The 20,664-nt window shown below is 41.2% G+C and overlaps 1 protein-coding gene across 3 annotated transcripts in view; it reads left to right on the top strand.

Moving 5' to 3' along the window:
* SLC26A11 (solute carrier family 26 member 11) overlaps nt 1–20,664 on the top strand; it is a 1,037,522-nt gene that overhangs the window by 513,181 nt on the left and 503,677 nt on the right. For all 3 annotated transcript variants that reach the window (XM_044068078.1, XM_044068080.1, XM_044068079.1), the window contains one exon: nt 11,838–11,898. In XM_044068078.1, coding sequence (XP_043924013.1) covers nt 11,838–11,898 — 61 coding nt within the window. The remainder of the gene's footprint in view (nt 1–11,837; nt 11,899–20,664) is intronic.

Raw genomic sequence — 20,664 nt, 5'->3', positions numbered from 1 at the left:
GAAAAGGTCATTCAACTGTTGCAAGCCTTGGGATACACAGTCAACATGCAAAAGTCAAGACTAGTACCATCCCAAAGGATAACATTCTTGGGTGCAGAACTGGATACATCAACTCAGATGGCTTTTCTCACAGAAGAAAAACAAAAGCAACTACCAGTCTATTTCATGACATTAACAACACAAACTCAGCTTACTGCAAGCAAAGTCCTGCAAGCCCTGGGTTACATGGCATCTTGCATAATATTGATTCCACATGCCAGGCTGCATATGAGAAAGTTGCAATGGTACCTAAGGAATGTATGGTCTCAACACAAGCACAGTCTAGAAGCCCAGATTCCAATAATTCCATGCCTGAAGCAAGAATTCCTGTGGTGGGCTCAGGCCTGTCAGTTGAACAGAGGATTGCCTTTCCACAAACCTCATCCAAGCCAGACCATCACCACGGACGCCTCAGACCTAGGCTGGGGGGCACACATGGTGGACAAGTGTATACAAGGCCTATGGACCCAAGACCAGCTGAATCTACACATAAATCAAAAGGAGATGCTGGCAGTGAAACATGCAATCCAGGCATTCAGACCATTCCTTCAACAAGGTCACCTGCTGATAAGGACGGACAATACCACAGTCATGTGGTACATCAACAAACAGGGAGGTACACACTCATATCCTCTATGCCAGATGGCAATGGACCTGTGGAATGTGGCCCTGAATCTCAACATTCAACTCCAGGCCAGATTTGTACCAGGAAAAGAAAATTCACTAGCAGACACCTTAAGCAGAACTATCACGGATGCTCAAAAATGGATTCTGCATCCAGATATCTTCAAAACCATAACAAAGAAATGGGGACTACCAGAGATAGACCTGTTCGCCTCCCCACACAACCACCAACTGAAGAAATTCTGCACAAGAGCATACCACCCACTTGCTTGGAGGGTGGACTCCCTTTCCTTCAGCTGGAAAAACCTGACAGCATATGCATTCCCACCTCTTCCTTTGATGTACAAAGTCCTACTGAAGATCAAAGAGGATCAGCCAAGGGTAATCCTGATAGCTCCAGACTGGCCAAGGCAACATTGGTACCCTCTACTGAGAAGCATGTCTCGGACACACGCATGGCCTCTACCTCTATGTCCCTTACTTCTAACAAGAACAACTACAAGATCCTACATCCAAACTTGAAAACACTGCAGCTAGCTGCTTGGAATATTGCATAAAACAAAATAACCCAGATTTATCTCAGAGGGTTAAGGACATTATCCTGGAGGCTCACAGACCCTCCACAAGGAAGACTTATTCAGCCAAATGGAAAAGATACCTCATTTGGAGTGCAGCAAAAGGAGAAAATGTCTCATTGGCAAACATAGCACACATCCTGGAATACTTAGCAGAACTGTTCCACAATGGCCTGTCCTACTCCTCCAAGATTCATGCATCAGCAATTTCAGCAGAATACAACATGGATCCACCTGTCTTCTCTCATCCTCTACTCAGGCAGTTCCTGAGAGGAATCAAAAATGTGAAGCCTCCAAGGAAACCACCTTTACCTACATGGGATCTCAACTTTGTGCTGGAAAAGTTAACACTTCCCCCTTTTGAACCAGCAGCAACAGCAGATTTACAGTTCTTGTCTTGGAAAACTGCTTTCCTGCTAGCAATCACTTCAGCAAGAAGGGTATCTGAATTACAGGCATTAATGGCAGTACAGCCCTTCCTTATCTTCCATCAGGATAGAGTGTCTCTGAGAACTAACCCTACCTTTATGCCAAAAGTTGTCTTTAGAGTATCATTGAACCAAGCGATTCATTTACCTACATTTTTCCCCAACCCACAGAACAGGGGGGAAAGACTGCTACATACCTTGGATGTGCACAGACAATTACACTACTATCTGGACAGAACTAAGACCAACAGAAAAACTGACCAGCTTCTGGTAGCATATGCAACAGGAATGCAAGGAAAAGCAATTTCAAAACAGACAATCTCAAAATGGATAGGAAATTGCATTCGCTTTTGCTACTCTTTTCATGGAAAGACAACTCCTGAAAATATCAGACCTCAATCCACAAGAGCTACAGCCACCCCTACAGCTTTCCTATGAGGAGTGGCTACCAAAGACATTTTAGAAGCTGCTACATGGAGCTCCGTGCATACATTTGCCAAGCATTATAACCTTCCTTTATACTCCAGATCCCAAGCAGGTTTTGCAACTGCTGTGTTGCAAGGGATCTTGACTACACCATCTTTATCTTAGTGCCTCCTCCCCCAGTTTGGCTATGGTATTCTACCCATATGTTAGGACTGCAGATGCATCCTTGAAGGACATAGTACAGTTTTGTACCTACCATAAATGTAGATGTCCGATAGGTATGCATCTGCAGTCAGGATTACCCACCCTCCTTCCCCTCTGTGGTATTCCTAGGGTACTTACCCCTCTTTTAGCTAGCTGGGGGAATTTATTATGGTGTATTTGTTTTGTATATATGTATATATATATTTTTTGGCTCTCTACTGTTTGGAATTATTTGCATTTATCCAAATTTAGCCTTCCTAGAGGGCACCTGGCATCTGGGGCAAGAAACACTGAGGAAAATGGCGTCGGCTGATGCCTTTATACCACAGCAGCTATGATGTCGGGTGAAGTGCGACATCAGCCGAGGCCAGACCCAGACTTTGGAATCCGGCCGACCGAAGGGCTGCCTGAGGCAGGACAACCCATATGTTAGGACTGCAGATGCATACCTATCGGACATCTACATTTATGGTAGGTACAAAACTGTACTTTGTGTACACTTACCGTAAATGTAGATGTTCGAGGGTATTCACTTTTGCAGTCCTATTTTCACTCCCACCTCCCCCCTTAATCCTAGCCTTTTTGGAGATTAACTGTCAATCTTGTGGCCTTGAGCCACCAGAGCCTCTTTAAAACATTTCCTTCAAAGGGCTGTTACAGGTTAGGACAAGAAAAACTGATGTAATGGTGTCGGCTGCTGTCCTTTATACCACTGACAACCTGACGTCAGTCCACAGGCAACATCACCCGGTGCAGGGGAAAACTTAAGTCTGGTATTCGGGCCGAGCGAGGGCGACCCAGCAGGGAAAACCCACAACTGATGACTGCAACAGTGAATACACTTGAACATCTACATTTATGGTAAGTGTACACAACTGTATTTTCCACATTTATGGAAAAAAACAAAGTTCACCCTTAGCATCCCTCAGTAAACCTGTGATGGATGTTATTTTGGAGGCGAGAAGGCCTAGAAGAGATTCATGGAATCAGTCACTAGGAATAAGCACAGCTGTGCCCAATATTCCTCAGATTTTACAATACTTAAATGAGATGCTTCACAAGGGCCTGTCCTTTTCTTCCATAAAAATCCATGTCTCAGCCGTTTCAGCTCATTACAACACAGAACCTCCCCTCTTCTCTCATCCTCTGCTAAAACAGTATCTCAGAGGTGCCAAAAACTTAAGACCATCCATGAGAGTTCCAACGCCTGCCTGGGACCTCAATTTTGTATTGAAAAACTCACTCTCCCTCCTTTCGAGCCAGCTGCAACTGCAGACTTAAAATTTCTATCCTGGAAAACAGCTTTCCTTTTAGCAGTCACTTCAGCTAGAAGGATTTCTGAAGTACAGGCTCTTAAGGCAGTGGAGCCTTTCATTATTTTTCATGCAGACAGGGTGTCTCTCAGGACCAATCCATCCTTAATGCCTAAGGTGGTATCCAGTGTGGCTCTTAATCAGACCATTCATTTGCCAACCTTCTTTCCCAATCCACATAACAAGGGGGAGTGGATTCTGCATTCATTGGATGTATACAGGCAACTTAGATTTTACTTAAACAGGACAAAATCCCTAAGAAAATCTGAACAACTACTGGTGTCATTTGCTGCAGGAGCAGAGGGAAAGGCCATTTCAAAGTAGACTATTTCCAAATGGATAAGCCATTGTATTCATTTCTGCTATATGCACCATGATAAAACTTATCCCCCATGTATCATATCTCATTCCACCAGGGCTGCATCTACTTCTACAGCCTTTCTCAGAGGTGTTCCTACCTGAGACATTCTAGAAGCTGCTACCTGGAGCTCAGTTCATACGTTCACCAAACATCAACATTTACCTTTTTTCTCTAAATCCAGAGCTGGCTTTGCCACTGCTGTCCTGCAGGGCCTAATAGCTGGTCCTAATGCTGTATAAATCCATCCTCCCAACCATAGCTTTGGGAATCTACCCAAATGTAATGACTGCAACAGTGAAACACGAAGAACATAGTACAGTTGTGTACACGTACCATAAATGTAGATGTTTGAGTGTATTCATTTTTGCAGTCTTGGTTACCCTCCCTCCAGCCCCCTGTTTTTTTCTCTTAATATACCTCTACTTTCTTTTACTATGCTTAAAAGCCTTTCTGGTGTATTTGCTTGTGTTTGGAGGTATATATTTTGTGTTTTTAATTATTTATATATATGTATATATAGCTCCCCATTTGGGGGGCACCTGACATCTGGGGCAAGTAAAACTGATGTAATAGCGTCAGCTGCATGTTTTATACCCCTGACGACCTGATGTCATGGAAGAAGGGACAGCAACTGACGCAGGACCCAAGATTTTGTTATTCAGGCCGACTGAGGGCAACCTGCCAGCAGTTTTCCCAAATGTAATGACTGCAACAGTGAATACACTCGAACATCTACATTTATGGTAAGTGTACACAACTGTACTTTTCACATAACTTCTGATCCAATTAACAAAACTTGGCTGTGCCCCCACATCCCTCACCTGGTTTACATCATACCTAAACAATAGACAACAATCTGTAAAAATAGCATAATGTCCAATCTGATTATCTGTCAAACAAAATAGGAGTCTCTCAAAGTTCCATTCTGGATCCATTACTTCTCAACATCTTTATTAATGACCTCCACAAAATCTCACAACTAGGTAAAATTATCCAATACGCTGACTATTCATCTATAATCTCTACTTCAAACAATTTCACTGACCTCCTCACAGTTACTCAAATGCCTTTACAGAGATTGAATCATGGCTAAATAACTCTCAACTACTACTAAATGCCAACAAAAACAAAACTTCAATTATTTTCTTCAAAACCACCAGATAGAGACTTCAAAATCTACACTAAAGATTGAACTGAAATAGAAATAGTAAAATCTGCCAAACTAATAGGCATTACAACTGGATGACAAACTCACCTTTGAAACGCACATTCTCAACACAATAAAGAAAACACATTTTAAACTTGGCAAACTTTATCGTCATAAACGTTACATGGACAAAAACACCAAAACAAAACTGGCAAGTACCTTACTCGTCCCTGCCTTACTTTGCGGTACTACTACCTTTACTACCCTTCACTCTTCCCTCAGCAACAAACTTCAGTCCTGTTACTATAAAATTGCTAACTTCACCTCAGGAAAGCCTAACCGCTCACACCACTGCCAAGCAATCACTACACCGAACTGGATGGATTTCCCAAACTATCTTTGCTATACCCAGCTAATGCTAGCCCATAAACTAATTTATAGACCAAATAACTGCCCAGCACTCTCATCAATGATCTTTTTCTTCTTCTTTCGGCTGCTCCCATCAGGGGTCACCACAGCAGATCAACTGTTTCCATTTCTTCCTGCCCTCTGCATCTTGCTCTGTCACACCAACCACCTGCATGTCCTCTCTCACCACATCCATAAACCTTATCTTAGGCCTTCCTCTTTTCCTGTTACCTGGCAGCTTCATCCTTAGCATCTTTTTCCCAATATACTCTGCATCCCTCCTCAGCACATGTCCAAACCAATGTAATCTTGCCTCTCTGGCTTTGTCTCCAAACCTTCCAACCTGGGCTGACTCTCTAATACTTATTCCTAATCCTGTCCATCCTCGTCACACCCAGTGAAAATCTTAACATCTTCAACTCTGCCACGTCAAGCTCTGACTCCTGCCTTTTTGTCAATGCCACTGTCTCCAACCCATATAACATAGCTGGTGTCACTACCCTCTTGTAGACCTTCCCCTTCACTCTTACTGGTACTCGTCTGTCACAAATCACTCCTGACACTCTTCCCCACTCACTCCATCCTGCCTGTACTCTCTTCTTTACCTCTTTTCCACACTCACCATTACTCTGAACTGTTGATCCCAAGTATTTAAACTCATCCACTTTCACCACCTCTACTCCCTGCATCCTCACCATTCCTCTATCCTCCCTCTCATTCGCACACATATATTCTGTCTTAGTCCTGTTGACCTTCATTCCTCTTCTCTAGAGCATATCTCCACCTCTCCAGGGTCGTCTCCACCTGTTCCCTACTCTCACTACAGATCACAGTGTCATCTGCAAACATCATAGTCCACGGGGGCTCCTGTCTGATCTCGTCTGTCAACCTGTCCATCACCATTACAAATAAGAAAGGGCTCAAAGCTGAACCTTGATGTAATCCCACCTCCACAATACAAACTTATATTCCTTCACACACATGCACACTTAAATCCTCCAGTCAGTTATTACTAAGTGTAACCAAGCCCAATAAAAGAGGTGGACAATGATTGTTCTCTCATGGCATTGCAAAAAAAAATGGAACTCCTTACCCTCCCAAATTACCCAAATAGGCTGCACAAAGACATACAAAGTAGCTTTAAAAACCTACTTCCTTGACAACCTCACATGCCAATGTAAATCAAACAAACCACCATAAAACCACCACTACTCAATATTAACCTAGTTCCATAGTCTCAAAATAACTTTTACCCAGACAGCATCAGTCTAATACTACTATTACTGATTTTCAGCAAGAACTGCCATGTTTTTTGTTCTTGCAATGCCAAAAGTAACAACCAAATATTATTGTACTATACTACCAACTGTCATCAAAGTTTATAGAAGTCCTGATACATACTGATACGTTTTTATATTGCCTGTATATGCTTTATTTTTTATAATCGTGTAACTTTGCTTATTTTGATATTTAAAAATTGTTTGTCATCTGTCTATATATTGCTGTTAATTGTGGAGCTTTTCTCCCCGTGCCTCCACTGAAAATGGGTTACTGCTCAATGGACTTTCCCGGTTAACAAATGTCAATAAATAATACTAAATTTAATTCCTCCATTTTATGCTCCTCTTAGAGCAGACAAATCTGGTTTGGAGTCATAGTTTCATAGGTAGGTACTAGGCTATTGGCCCTAGGGCCTATATAAGCCTAGACAAATGGTACCCTGGCTTTTGCCACCCAAGAAAGTTATTTTCCTGTGCCCTGTCAAGCAGAGACACAGAAGTGATCCCCGGGGTGAATTTCCTATCTCCCATCCAGTCATCAAGATTTTTCTTGAAGAGTGCTAATGAGGAGCTTTGTTTGATATAGATAGGTAGTTTGTTCCAGAATATGGGAATTCTCTGGGATAGGAATCTATCCCTCCAGCATGTTCTGTTTATTGTGGTGACAAGGTTTAGGTCCCTAGAGCATGTAGCTCTGAGGGATTGGGATTTCTTTAAGTGGAGCATGTCCAACAGCTCTGGGTTTGACATAGCTTTGTATGTTAGGCAGAGATCGCCTCTGAGTAGGCGATATGCGACAGAGTAAAGCTGGAGTATTTTGAGACGGTCTGCATAGGGCATTTGTTTGAGGCCAGTAATCCTCTTTGTGAGGTATTTCTGCGGCCTTTCCAGTTGTTGTAGATGTCTTGTGAGGTACATACCAAAAGAGGTGTTGTACTCTATAATGAGCGATTAGTAGAGGGGAACAATGACCTCTTTTTTTCCTGGATGAGAAACTAATAGTGTCACAGAAAGAAAGAAGATTGCAAGATGCCTTGTTATTTTACTATGTTGGAACCCGTTTCATTATAGATGCTATGTAAAAATTTACTCCGGAGTATGGAGTAGTGCAGGACTCATCTATGGGTCTGTTATTCTTCACTGTTTTTTATACTGTCCTTTGCAGATTTCATTATAGGGAGAGGTTTGTCTGACCACTGCTACACTGATCATGCCTCTCCTGCCCCAGGAATGCATGACCAGTGTGTATTCTTTAGCAGATGCATGGGATTTCATTTAGTTTTGATCTGCTAATAATTTGCTGAGCTGAAAACATCCAAAACCAAATTTTTTGATACTTATAGTACATTAAGGGTTGCTTCAGGCTCCACTTATTTATGACAGCAATAACTTGGATTTTGTATCTAAAGTACAAAATCTGGGCATTTACGTGATAATCATCTGACATGTAAGGACCATTTGGCTGGTGTAGTTAAATAATCTTATTACCTAGGAACATTGCCAGGATTAGGCACATAATATTTCCAGAACTGTCTGCTGTTATTCAGGCTGTTTCCTCTCACTTTGATTATTGTGGTGCCCTTTGCCTTGGGCTTCTCAGCATAGAAGTCGACTAGTAACAGCTAGCACAGAATTCCAAGGCTTAATTACCTCCATGCTACATAGGCTCCATTGACTGCCTCTCCAGACCTCTGTATCATTCAGAGTCGTAGTCCTGGTGTTTCTGTCTGTCCAGCACAAGGTTCCTTTTACCTGAAGGAGCAGCTTATTCCCTACCACCCTTCTTGGTGCACTATACTAAGCCTTCTTTGGGACTGTAAGTGGTTGCAGAGGTGTGCTTTGAATCTTCTTACTGAGTGGCTCCCGGTGTGTCTCACTTTGGCCTTTTTGAAAACATCCTTTAATCTTGTTTGCTTTAGTTTTGGCAAAAACTTTATAGAACAGCACTTGTTTTGGCCTTTATTATTTAAAGTGTGATTTATATGTTTTATATTCTGTAATTAGTTTGACACAGTTAGCAAATAAACAATTAAGTAAATCTGAATTTGAATGCAGATTTGGAGTATGTCATAGATATTTTTTTCTTTTCTGTTTCGAAAATATTTTTTATTAGTGTTTTTAATGTCAGTTTATTTTTTTGTGCATTTTAGTGAGATGTTGATATTAGTTTTACATTTTATTAGTTATTATTATTATTTTAGTTTACAGCTATAAGTTTTGCCAGTAATTGCATTTTCTGATTGGCTTTAGCAGAAGTGTGTTATTTTATATTTTATTAACATTTTTCTCATTCTGGTATGAAAATATTGTGTCATTTTGAAGGAGTTGATATAGTCGGGCATTGTTTTAGGGGGCTGTGTATGTGTATTTTGTGAAGTTACTTTTTTAGTGACTGAGAAATAGTTTCTGCTTTTTTATTTTACTTTTTTCCCCAAACTAAGTGTAGATTTTTGTTTGATTTTTTTTTTTGTACATGGCCATTGGTGTTTCAGGTTGTGTATCTGACTGTGCTTTGTGTGCAGTGTATGAATTTTTACTTTTGTTTTTAGCATTAGTACCACAGGGTCATTGTAGTTTTAGTAACACACTGATGATGTCAAGGATATAGATAAACTTGTGATGATATGCCTACCATGTTGGCAGACTTTTGATGATTTTGATGACATGTATGTACACATACTTAAACTAACAACATGCTTAATCAGAGAGCAATTAACTTTGTGTGTAATGTCTATATAATATAAATGTTGTGCATTATCTATAGATATAGATATATATTGACGTGTGTGTGTGTGTGTGTGTGTGTGTGTGTGTGTGTGTGTGTGTGTGTGTGTGTGTATATATATATATATATATATATATATATATATATATGTGTGTGTGTGTGTGTGTGTGTGTGTGTGTGTGTGTGTGTGTAAAAGATTTCTAAATGATGGCCTAATGGAAGTGCAGAGAGATGAGAGCAACATAACTAATAAAATTTGTGTTTAGCTCAGACAGATATATGAGACATTAAAAACTGATATTATGGTTTCCAGAGACAGTTTTTTTGTGGATGTTATACTCAAAATAGGTTTAGTAAGAATGAATTTGAGTGCTTTTTACAGAAAGCTGTTCTTGCTAACAATTTGTTGCACTACCATAGCTGTCACACAAGACATATAAAGAATACCATTCTATGTGGTCAGTATACAAGGGTGATTAAAAACACTGTGATCTGGCTGAAACAAAGATGGAATTAGATAAAATAAAAACATATTTGGTTTTTAGAACTAGGATATTTCCAGAATGTTTTAAATGTACGTTTGACATGGATGTGTAACGAGTAAAACTTTGGAGGCCTGACACCTTTCCCATCCATTGCACAAAGGGAAGAAAGTTTAGGTATAGAGGAAGTGAGACATTTCTAAGAGTGTGCATGTTGATGTATGTAACAAAAGGTTGACTGATGATTAATACTACCACAGTGTGTGTAGATACCCCTACAAGGGAAACATTAACCAAGACATGGAATAAACATTTTGCAATAGGGGAAGTACAAGAATCCATCACATTGGATTTGTGCATTGGGGGAAAGGATGTGATTGGTCTGAACATCAGAACTCTAACATCCACAGTGTACACGTCACCATTAATAGGAAGTAACAACTGGTCTTTTATGTATAAAAAGGCTTGAAATAACATTTAAAAAATGATGTCCTAGCCAAAGAAATTCAGATAACTATTAAACAAACTTGGGGCATTTTACAAACAAATCTGGAAGTGAGTATCATCACAGGTAGTGTACCTTAATTTGTATATATAAACAAGGTAAAATGTATGTTTTGAGGGATGCTTTCTCACCCACGTCACTCTAACAGCTGTCCCCAGTACCACATGTCTAATACAGGGTCTGCAGGTCCTCCTGTAGTTCTAGACTATCACCAATTCCTGACTGTGTTCAGCATAGATGTTAAGGGGGTCCAGGGGGCAGTGCTGTTCAACATCTGACAGGGTTTTTTTTTTTCCTTTAAGGTCTATACGTGACTTCTCCTCCCTCCCTTGGTTACTTGGTTCGTATCACTGGGAAAGGATTGAATTGGGAGTGTGCAATGTCTTGTTCCACCTCCATTGTAGCTCAGCCATTACTTCTACCCTGTTAGACTAACCCACCCCTATACAAACCATAGCCTCTACCAGGGGCATTAGTTGAGAACATTCACTTGACCTCCGCCCACTCTGGGACAAGCATGCCCCCTCTCTGCCATGCCACCAGATGCCCAAGATACCAACTGAACCTGGGTTACCTTGGCTGTATGTCACCATAGTCACAACAAGCTAAAATTCCCAGTAACCACAATGTAAGTGATATTAAAAAAGAAACATTTAAAAGTAGATCCTTTATTTTTTGGTTGATATGTTAATATAATTTGCTTATCTATTTAAGTACTAATTTTAAATTGCATGCAATGAAATTGTTATTATGTAGGTAAGACTAAACATACTCTGAAGTTACAAATTCATGAACATTTATACTATTTAAAAAGAAGTTTTGGGTATAATGTTTTGGTTTAACATGCAGCTATGCAATGAGTGTGAGTCACAATGTTTGCTTTAGATTGCAAGTCTTAGTCATAATGTGTGGTGTAAATCATCCTAAAATGTTTATCCTCAGAATTGTAGTATTTATTTCATTGCAGGTTGTTAATGTTAAATTAGTTGATTAGGAGTACTGCATATATGGCATGGTTGTAATGCAGTTGTAATCCTGCTTTATGAAGGATTCAATACAAAAGTTAATTTACTTGTTTTATTTCGACGGCTTTTTTGAAATAAATTGGAAGTTGAATATATTGTCCATCTGCTTTTCTCTAAAAGACTATTTGGTAAAGTTTTCTGTTGATAATAGCCTTGTGGGTCTGATTCTTCATATGTACAGTGGAGGTTGCAGTTGTGTGATTGATATGGAATACAGTAGAAACCTATTTCCTACCTTGTGTTTGTATTGTCATACTGTGATAAAGAGTAGTTTAACTGTTCTTCTTCCTTGCAGGCCTAACAAATTTTTTAGGATCATTTGTCTCTTCCTATCCAGTGACAGGCAGTTTTGGAAGGTAAGACTTTGTTTATGTAACTTATCCTTGATTTTGAAATCCTTGAAATACTTTATGCAGCTGACATCTGACTCTGACTTTTGTGTTTTCTTTGAAATTAACTTCTTTTTATGGTCTTTATTTTGCTGTCTTCTCCCTACCTGCTGTCTACATTAACTTGATACTACAAAATCCAATTCCAATTCAGTGAGGTCAACACATCTGTAACCTTCATACACTGTGTTTTCAACTCATTCCTTCAGTTATGTAGGAAAGAACCATGAGTAACGTACACTGTGGGTCTATTTTTCCATGATAGTATTCTGGCAAATATTATACTCCACAATCCTTTTTCGAACAGGATTTCCCTGATAGTTTTGGTTTAAGGCCTCCAGCAAGTAGCACTGCAGTGGTCTTGTTGGAGAATACTGCATTGAAATGCAGCAGCCTGAAGGTACTGCTAATGTAAATTAGCTGTGTGCTTTGCCCCACAGACTTAGAGTTTGATATAGTACAGAAAAGCAATGCAAAGATAAGCTGTACATTGCTATTTCGGAACAAAGTAGTCGGGACTGAATGCGTTGTTTTTTGGTGTGCACCCATTGCTGTCTGTGGCATCAGTGGACAGATAAATACTGTGTGTGTGTGTCTGATCCTCACAACATGACCATGCACCACTTGCCACAGTCTGACATTGGTTTATGCACCTGTTATACCCATGTGAATTGTGGCAGTGTGCTTGTAGTCTCAGTACTGCTTTATAATGAGTTGCTGGAGGAGGAAGGATGTGTGTATCAAGCAGTTGGCACTGCTAATGTTACAGAATAAAGCAGCTGGTACTGTTAATGTTACAGTATAAAGCAGATGGCACTGTAAATGTTACAGAATAAAGCAGTTGGGACTGTAAATGTTATAGAATAAAGTAGTTGGCACTCTAAATGTTACAGAATAAAGCATTTCACTTCTTGGCTGCTTTGTACTTGTTGTCTTTGTGGTATAATTCCTTTGTCCTTGTCCACATTTTGGTCATTATCACAGAGAATTTTCCTAAAATCAGTGCTAGCCTGGACTATGTCGCATCCAAAACTATACTTAAGTATTTTGAAGCAAAGAACAGCATTGATTGGTACCAGTGGGAGAAAAAAACATTTCTTTTGCCCCAGCCCTGCTGACCTCCATTCTCTGACAGCTTGTCTTTAACTTTGTTTGTTTAGAAGTAGCTGCCATCCTAGCCTGTTGTGACCATGTTTTACTGATCTCCCACCATCATTGTTGGCACTTACAATGTTAGACAGCAGAAGTGAGAATTCTGCATCAATGGCAGGCATACAGTCATATGGCAGCTTAGGTTATGTTGTGCACCAAGGTTGCACTGTCTAACTAGTGCTGATCCCCCCCCACCGCGTTCCTAGAATGTTTGTGTATAGCTATATGTCTGTATACAGCCAGTCATTTAGAGGTCTGCTGATTGCAGCCAGTGCTAAAGTATAGTCCAGCAATACTTACGCCCAAACTACCACTACACATGTGAAGAAAAATATTGTTACATAGTCCAGGCTCCCTTTCTGTCAACCTTTCATTGCTGAGAGTAGTATTTAAATCTGTTTCCCCAATATCACAGATGAAAACACCATGTTTATGACACCGGACCGACACTGATAGAAAGCTTTTTTGTCAGGTCGTGCCATTTGTACAACAGTTTTACTATGAGTCTTCTAGTAACATCTGGTGGAAGCTACTAGTCCACTAAAACTGCATGAAGCTTTTATTCGACAGGTGTGTGTGTGTGTGTGTGTGTGTGTGTGTGTGTGTGTGTGTGTGTGAATATATATATATATATATATATATATATATATATATATATATATATATATATATAAAGACACACAAGTATATATGCCTATATATATATATATATATATATATATATATATATATATATATATATAATATACTTTTTGTTTATTTATTTTCTAGGGCAGAAGCATCTCTGCAACTTCACCACCCCACACATTTTAACATAATTATACTAACTCCATAGTCGCACATCGTTGAAATGCCCAAAATATTAGAAATGACTTATGCCACAGTAATAGACACCATGTTACCAGTGATTTTTGTTGAGAAGCCATAACAGAGGAGTTGCAGCTGAATGGATTGTATTGGATAAGTTACAACCTTGTGCACTTAACATATGCCCAAGAGTAAGGAGTCCTTTTGTAATGCTGCATGACTAAGACAAAATATACAATGATAATCCTCCACTGGAGCCTGCAAGAACTTTGGAACAAATTAAGAGTTCCCCTTCAGGTGACTATTTAAAATGATTATCCATTACAGTTGTACTGTCTCTTCTGTGAACTGTGGTAGATGACTCCCACAGTCCTTGACAGTGGAGAACAATTCAGGTAATTGTAAAGCTAATGTAATTCTGGATGGTTCTTGTTGGAGATAGGAGACACCATTTTGACACCCACCTAGCTTGGGACAGATCCTTCTTTGAAATGTGAACCCTTAATAGTAGACTGAAATTCATAACCCATATACTCATTCAGCCAGTTCTGTTTCTATGGTTACCATTTGTGCCCATTCAGTCTGATGTTACACAAGTGTAAAACCCTGACTACAGCCCAGACAAAAGTATAACTAGTAGCTTGGGTGCTGTAAGAGCTGTCGGGTGTGGGTAAGTGACTGGTGTCAGTTTATCTGTCCGGGGGAGGGGCGGTCGTCCAGCTGGCTGCTTCGCTCTAAGCAGTGAAGGCTTATAAAAGTGATGAAATTGCAGCCATCAGTTTGGGAATATAGGACTGTCTGTCAAAACCAGCGACATTAGCCTTAATTAACATGTAAGTAGATACATTCACGTGCATGGCAAGAGCATAATAAGACCTTGCAGTGATGTGTGTGCTGTGTCAGTCACCAGCAGTCTGATTAGGGCAGTAACATAGAAACAGCGTCATTGTTTGTGTCATTCATTGTGAGAAAAAGCACAAGAAACCTCCATGGCTACTTGTTTGACAGTTCTCACTTCGTTGCCAGGGTCTCCATAAATTGCAGTGGACTGAATGGGCCTAAGAATAGCATTCTATAGCTATGTCAAGAATCTCAACGGCAACACTCAGATCTGCTCTGAGTTTTACAGCACAATGGTACTAAATGTACAGAACCTACTGATATTGGCAACATCCTGGCAGATAGGTTCAGTGCTAACTTTAGCCCCCTCTCACCCTCTAAAGGGCCCATCTCTATACCGGAAGAATGCACAGTTCCTGTAATCACAGCTGCACAGGTAAAAACACACACTCTCCAAAGCCAAGAATACAGCATTCGTGGGACCTGACAACATCCCAGGCTGCATTCTACATGAACTACAGAATGAACTGGCACCCCACCTAAGTACCATGTTCAATTAGAGCCTCACCTCAGGCTTTGTGCCCACTGAATAGTACACAGAGACAGTTATCCCACTCCACAAAGGGGGAGCCACCACGGACCCCGAGAACTACTGCCCCATTAGCCTGATGAGCCTGGTCTGCAAGGCCCTGGAACATATCATCATGGAACTTATAAGCAAAGACATTGGTAATCTCCAAACTTTGGACCCCACCCAGTTCGGGTCTGTAAAAGGCAGATCATGTCTCCTAAACCTGATGGACTTCTTTGAAGCCGTCACCAAAGCCGTAGATGAGGGTAAGGTGGTTCCACAGCCTATCTAGATCTTGCCAAGGCTTTCAACACCATCCCCCACACTGAAATTCTAGATAAACTCACTAAACTAGCAATAAATCCCTATGTCACAAGATGGTTTGCCAACTGGCTCACTGACGTGTAACCCACACTGTGAAAGCAGTAACAGACTCCAAATCCGACTTCAGACCAGTGACAAGTGGAGTACCACAAGGTTCAGTCCTGGGTCCTCTCCTGTTTTGTATCTACTTTGAAGTACAGGCTAACACAAGTCTTTAGCTAACGAAGTTCGCAGATGACTGAAAACTAGGAGCCATAATCGAAACTCCTAACAATGTGGACATCATACTAAGGGGCCTCACTGAGACAGAGGCCTGGTGTCAAAGCCATGGCCTCAAGCTCAATGCCAAAAAGTGTATTGTCATCCCCTTTGGTAAAAACTCTGTACCCATGAACTACCACATAGGCGGTAGTCTACTTAACACCGAAAGTGTGATGAGAACTTGGGAAACAGGTGGACAGTAGTCTCTCCTTTGATAATTACATCACCACAGTAGTCAGGAAATCCTTCTATGTGGCACACCCCATCACAAAAAGTTTCTCAACCCGGAAAAAAGAGATCATTGTTCCCCTCGACTTGTCACTCATTAGACCCATAATAGAGTACAATGCCCATTTTGGTATGTACCTCACAAGACTTCTACAACAACTGGAAAGGCCGCAGAAGTACCTCACAAAGAGGATTACCAGCCTCAAGCATATGCCCTATGCAGACCATCTCAAAAAACTCCAGCTTTATTCTGTTGCATATCGCCTACTCAGAGGTGATTTCTGCCTAACATACAAAGCTATATCAAACCCAGAGCTGTTGGACATGCTCCACTTAAAGAAATCCCAATCCCTCCTAGCTACATGCTCTAGGACCTAAACCTTGTCACCACAATAAACAGAACATGCTGGAAGGATAGATTCCTGTCCCAGAGACTTCCCATACTCTGGAACAAACTACCTATCTATATCAAACAAAGCTCCTCATTAGCACTCTTCAAGAAAAATTTTGATTGGATGGGAAATAGTTAAGTCACTTTAGGTATCACTTCTGTGGCTGTGCTCCATAGGGGCACAGGAAATATTTTTCTTAGGTGGCGAAAGTCAGGGTACCTTTTTGGCTAGGTTTATATAGGCCCTAGGCTAATAGCCTAGTACCTAACTATGAACCTAAGAACAGGAGGGAGCTTGACGGTTGGTATGTATTGGAGACAAAAATCGGGTAGAAAAAAAATTCTGCCCATTCCTTGCCCAGTCGTACAGTATGATCATAATACTGTGCATCAGAAAATGAAGTGCTGTTACATTCTTCCCATTTTTCTTTGGGACAACATTCTGCGGATATGAGGGGTCTTCAGAAGCTTTTCTATCATAACTGCCCATCTACTGGGAGTCCAGACACCCTAGCAGAGTCACCCATCAGGAGCCTAAGTTTGTTAAAGCTGTTTTCTCTTTCATGCCTTTATGACATATCTGTTTGGGCCTTGGGCTACCCTTGTGAGGACCTTTTTTTTTCTCCCCAAGCAATGTACATGTTTGCACATACTCTTATCTCCTTCTCGGTTCTCAAGCCATCTCTTGCTATGTCCTGTACTGATGTTGACCTTAAAAACTATATGCATTTTCCCCATCTCTGTGTGTTTTTGTCTTCAAAGGACACTTTTCATGGCATGCCTACACAAATTGTATTTGGTTCTCTTCTCCTGATTGTGATTGTGGCAGCTGTCCCTCTGAGACCTTCAGCAGGCACCTTTGGTGCAAAGGGTAGCGAACCAATAGTTTGGGCTCTCTGACTCAGATTGCAAGGTGGCTGTGGAAAATGTGTTTAATACATTCTGTCATTTGGGGTTTCATGTGGCCTACTGCTTTTTTGAAGTGGAAGATGCTATAATCAAAACTACTGCCACTGCACCTGCCTGCATCAAGCTGCCTACTTTTTCCTTTTATTAGGAGTCATACTAGGCTGTCTTGGAGATCCCATGAAGAAGAGAGATAAGTATTTAGTAAACCTTTTTAGCATATCATGGATGTCCTTCCATATCACTGTTGTATTCTTCACAAAAGGGATTCCATGCCATGGATAGCCCAACATCTGGCCAGTATACCAAAGCCTTAGGATACATATGCATCATGCATCACACGTTTGCTCACCGCTCAAGAGAAGGACATAAAGATTATGTACAGAGATATGTACCTCAGAACTTCTTTGCCGCATGTCCGAACACCATCATTGAATGCCTGTCTGAATGCTCCTCCTTCAGTACTGGTTACTGAGGAGTGTTTCAGGTAAGTGACCTGTTGGGATTTCTTATTATCCTTTCTTTTTTCAGTGTTGTGGGTTTACATATCATCCAGAAAGGAAAATGTCAGTGTGGGAGTCTGATTCCCCTTAAGGATCATCACGAGTAGTGTCTTTTTCGTTTGGGTGCTTCTTACGACTGCACGCAGTGTTCTGTCTGCCAGGAGTTTGTCCTTAAGACTCTGTATAATCCTCTCTCCTCCTTGTCCATCAACCTGGAGAACCAACTTCTTAAATTGTTGGTGCAGGGTGCGATGGCAGAATCCTCCCACCCTGAAGGTCAGCTGCCTGCCAAGAAAAAGGCCAGAAGAGTCCAATTTGGCTGCTGTCCCACCCCCCCTGAACATCTCTTTCAAGGCTGCTGAAGGTCCTAATGATCGCTCGATTATTACATTGGATTCCTCTGCCGCAACTGTGTCAGAGGCTAGCATGGATCTGACTTCTTCCACGTCCTCAGAGGCTCTGCAGATGTCTTTTCTGGATGTTGAGGAGGAGCCCCAGCTGATCATTTCAGAGGGTCCGAGGAGGATTCCGCAGATAACTTGTTGAGGAGATTCCTACTATGTTAATTGAATGTAGACAAGGGTCTGAACCCCCTAGGGTATTTTGGGCTGATGTCTCTCAAAAGAAAAAAAAAACTAGCATATTTCCCCTGCTCCTAAAGATCCCCAGTGTGAATGGCAGGATTTTACCCAGGGGTTATTTAATGCATTGAAGCTTCCCCAAGGAGTTCCTGTGCCTGCTCTTTCATGGTCCTGTACCCCACTCGAGACCCATAGAGCAGGTCTCCTCTGATGATAACTTGGGTTTTGGAGAAGAGTCTTGGCATATCCCTCTCAGATCCCTTCTCCCTTGGATTATGGCTCTGAAAAGGAAGACTCTATTAGCCCAGACTCTCATTTAGAAGACCTCTTTTTTTGGGGGAGACTATTTCTTGTATGACGGAGTTCTTTAAATGGGACTGCTGTCAGGGCTGTGACATTCAGAAGAGGTATTATGAGCTCCTCTAGATGGAGTCCCCAAAGCCCTGTGCTGTACCTATTCTCTTGGCTGCCCTTTTAAATACCTTTTCTGCTGCTTCTGTGGCCTCATACTGTCACCCTCCAGCCCCTAAGAAACTTGACAGGTTTACAGTTTGCCTGAGGACTCTTAAGTTTCCCTACAAATGTCCTTCTGTTGACCCCTCTGTGGTGTCTTTCTCTTCTGACAAACCCTCTAAACTTTTGCCTTCTACAAAGCTGCTTCCTTCAGATAAGGACAGTAGGGCCATGGAACAGTTGGGCAACAAAGTAAGTACTGCTACCATCTTGACCTTTTAGGCTGTTAATTAGCAGACCCAAATTACCAGGTATATTTTGAGCCCTTCTTTCTCAGGCTTCCCAGGGTATTTCTGACCTTCTGATTTTGAAGGGAAGACCTTGGCTGTTTCTCTACTGGGAACCACTTTTCAAGTAGCCTAGCCTGCTACTCTATTAAATTAGTTATGATACAGCTGATGCCTCTTCTAAAGCTACTGCTTTTGGTTCTGTTTTGAGATGTTGCTCTTCACTTCATTTTGCAGCCTTTGCCTTTTAACATTAAGGCTAAAGTGTTGGATGCTTTTCTTGATAATAAGACCACCAAGAAGAACAGACCAACTAGCACTGCTAAAAACATAAAATGTTATAGTACGAGTAAAGTTTTATGTTTTTAGCCGTGTTAGTCTGTCTGTTCTTGGTGGTTTTACATTGTGTGGAAGACCGACTGTTAGCTTCTTGTGGTACGTTTTTTCTGATTCTTGATAATAAGGATCTATTTGTTTCTGCAGTTGAGCTTTACAAGTCTCTGCAGGATAAGGAGAAGGCTCTACAAGAATTGAAAATATTTTTGTTTCACCTATTCTAATGTTCTAAATCTGCTTTTGTTCGCAAACAGTCCTGCCCTCCACCCAACGCTAAAAAGGGTTCTAGACAGGTTCCTTCTGCTGGATCTACTCAGATTCCCACTTCTCAGAAAACTCCTTTTCAAGACAAACCAGGTTCCATTTGGCTGTCTGTTTTCCCCTTTCCTCAGTCACGTTCCTTTATCTCTGCCTTTCTCTGTCCCTTCTCAATTGGTAAGGATCGCTCAAGACTCTTTGGTTCTGTCCGTCATCTGTCAGGGATACTTCATGGTCTGAAAATCCTGTCCTCCATTTCTGGGTCAACCTCCTCAGGAACAGCTTCCTTTCGTTCCAGGACTACTTCAGTTCCTTCTATCTCAAGGCATCCTTTAAGGTGTTCCCCTTCCAGGGGTGCAAGGGGATTTATTCCAGAATGTTTCTGGTTCCCAGGAAGCAAGGCACTTGGAGATCCATTCTGGACCTCTCTTAGCTCAACACTTTTCTGAAGATTCCTTCCTCCTGGATGTTATCCCTTCAGACCCTGTTTCCTGTTCTTCTTCCCCAGGCTTTCCTGGTCTCTTTGGATCTCAAGGATGCTTATTCATCCAGTTTTCAGGAAGTTTTTGTGTTTGTTTCTTCCTTGCATTTTCAGTTCTGTGCTTTGCCCTTTGGCCTTTTGATTGCTGCAAGTTTCTTTACCAAATGTCTCACATCTGTGATTGCTTTTTGCAGGATGAGAGGAATTAAAATCTTTATCTGGACAAACCTACTCATTCAGGCTTCCTCCCAGAGACCTTTGCTTCAACATCTTCTTACTGTTTGTCTGTTGCAAAGCTGGGGGTTTACAATAAACTTCCAGAAACTGGTCCGGGTTCCCTCTCAGGATCATGTG

The sequence above is a fragment of the Protopterus annectens genome, chromosome 4.part0 (genome assembly GCF_019279795.1).
Source record: "Protopterus annectens isolate FY-2018-M chromosome 4.part0, PAN1.0, whole genome shotgun sequence".
In the NCBI taxonomy this organism is placed as follows: Eukaryota; Metazoa; Chordata; order Ceratodontiformes; family Protopteridae; genus Protopterus; species Protopterus annectens.
The sequence above is the reverse complement of the archived record's forward strand: the minus strand, read 5'-3'. Positions and strand labels throughout refer to the sequence as shown.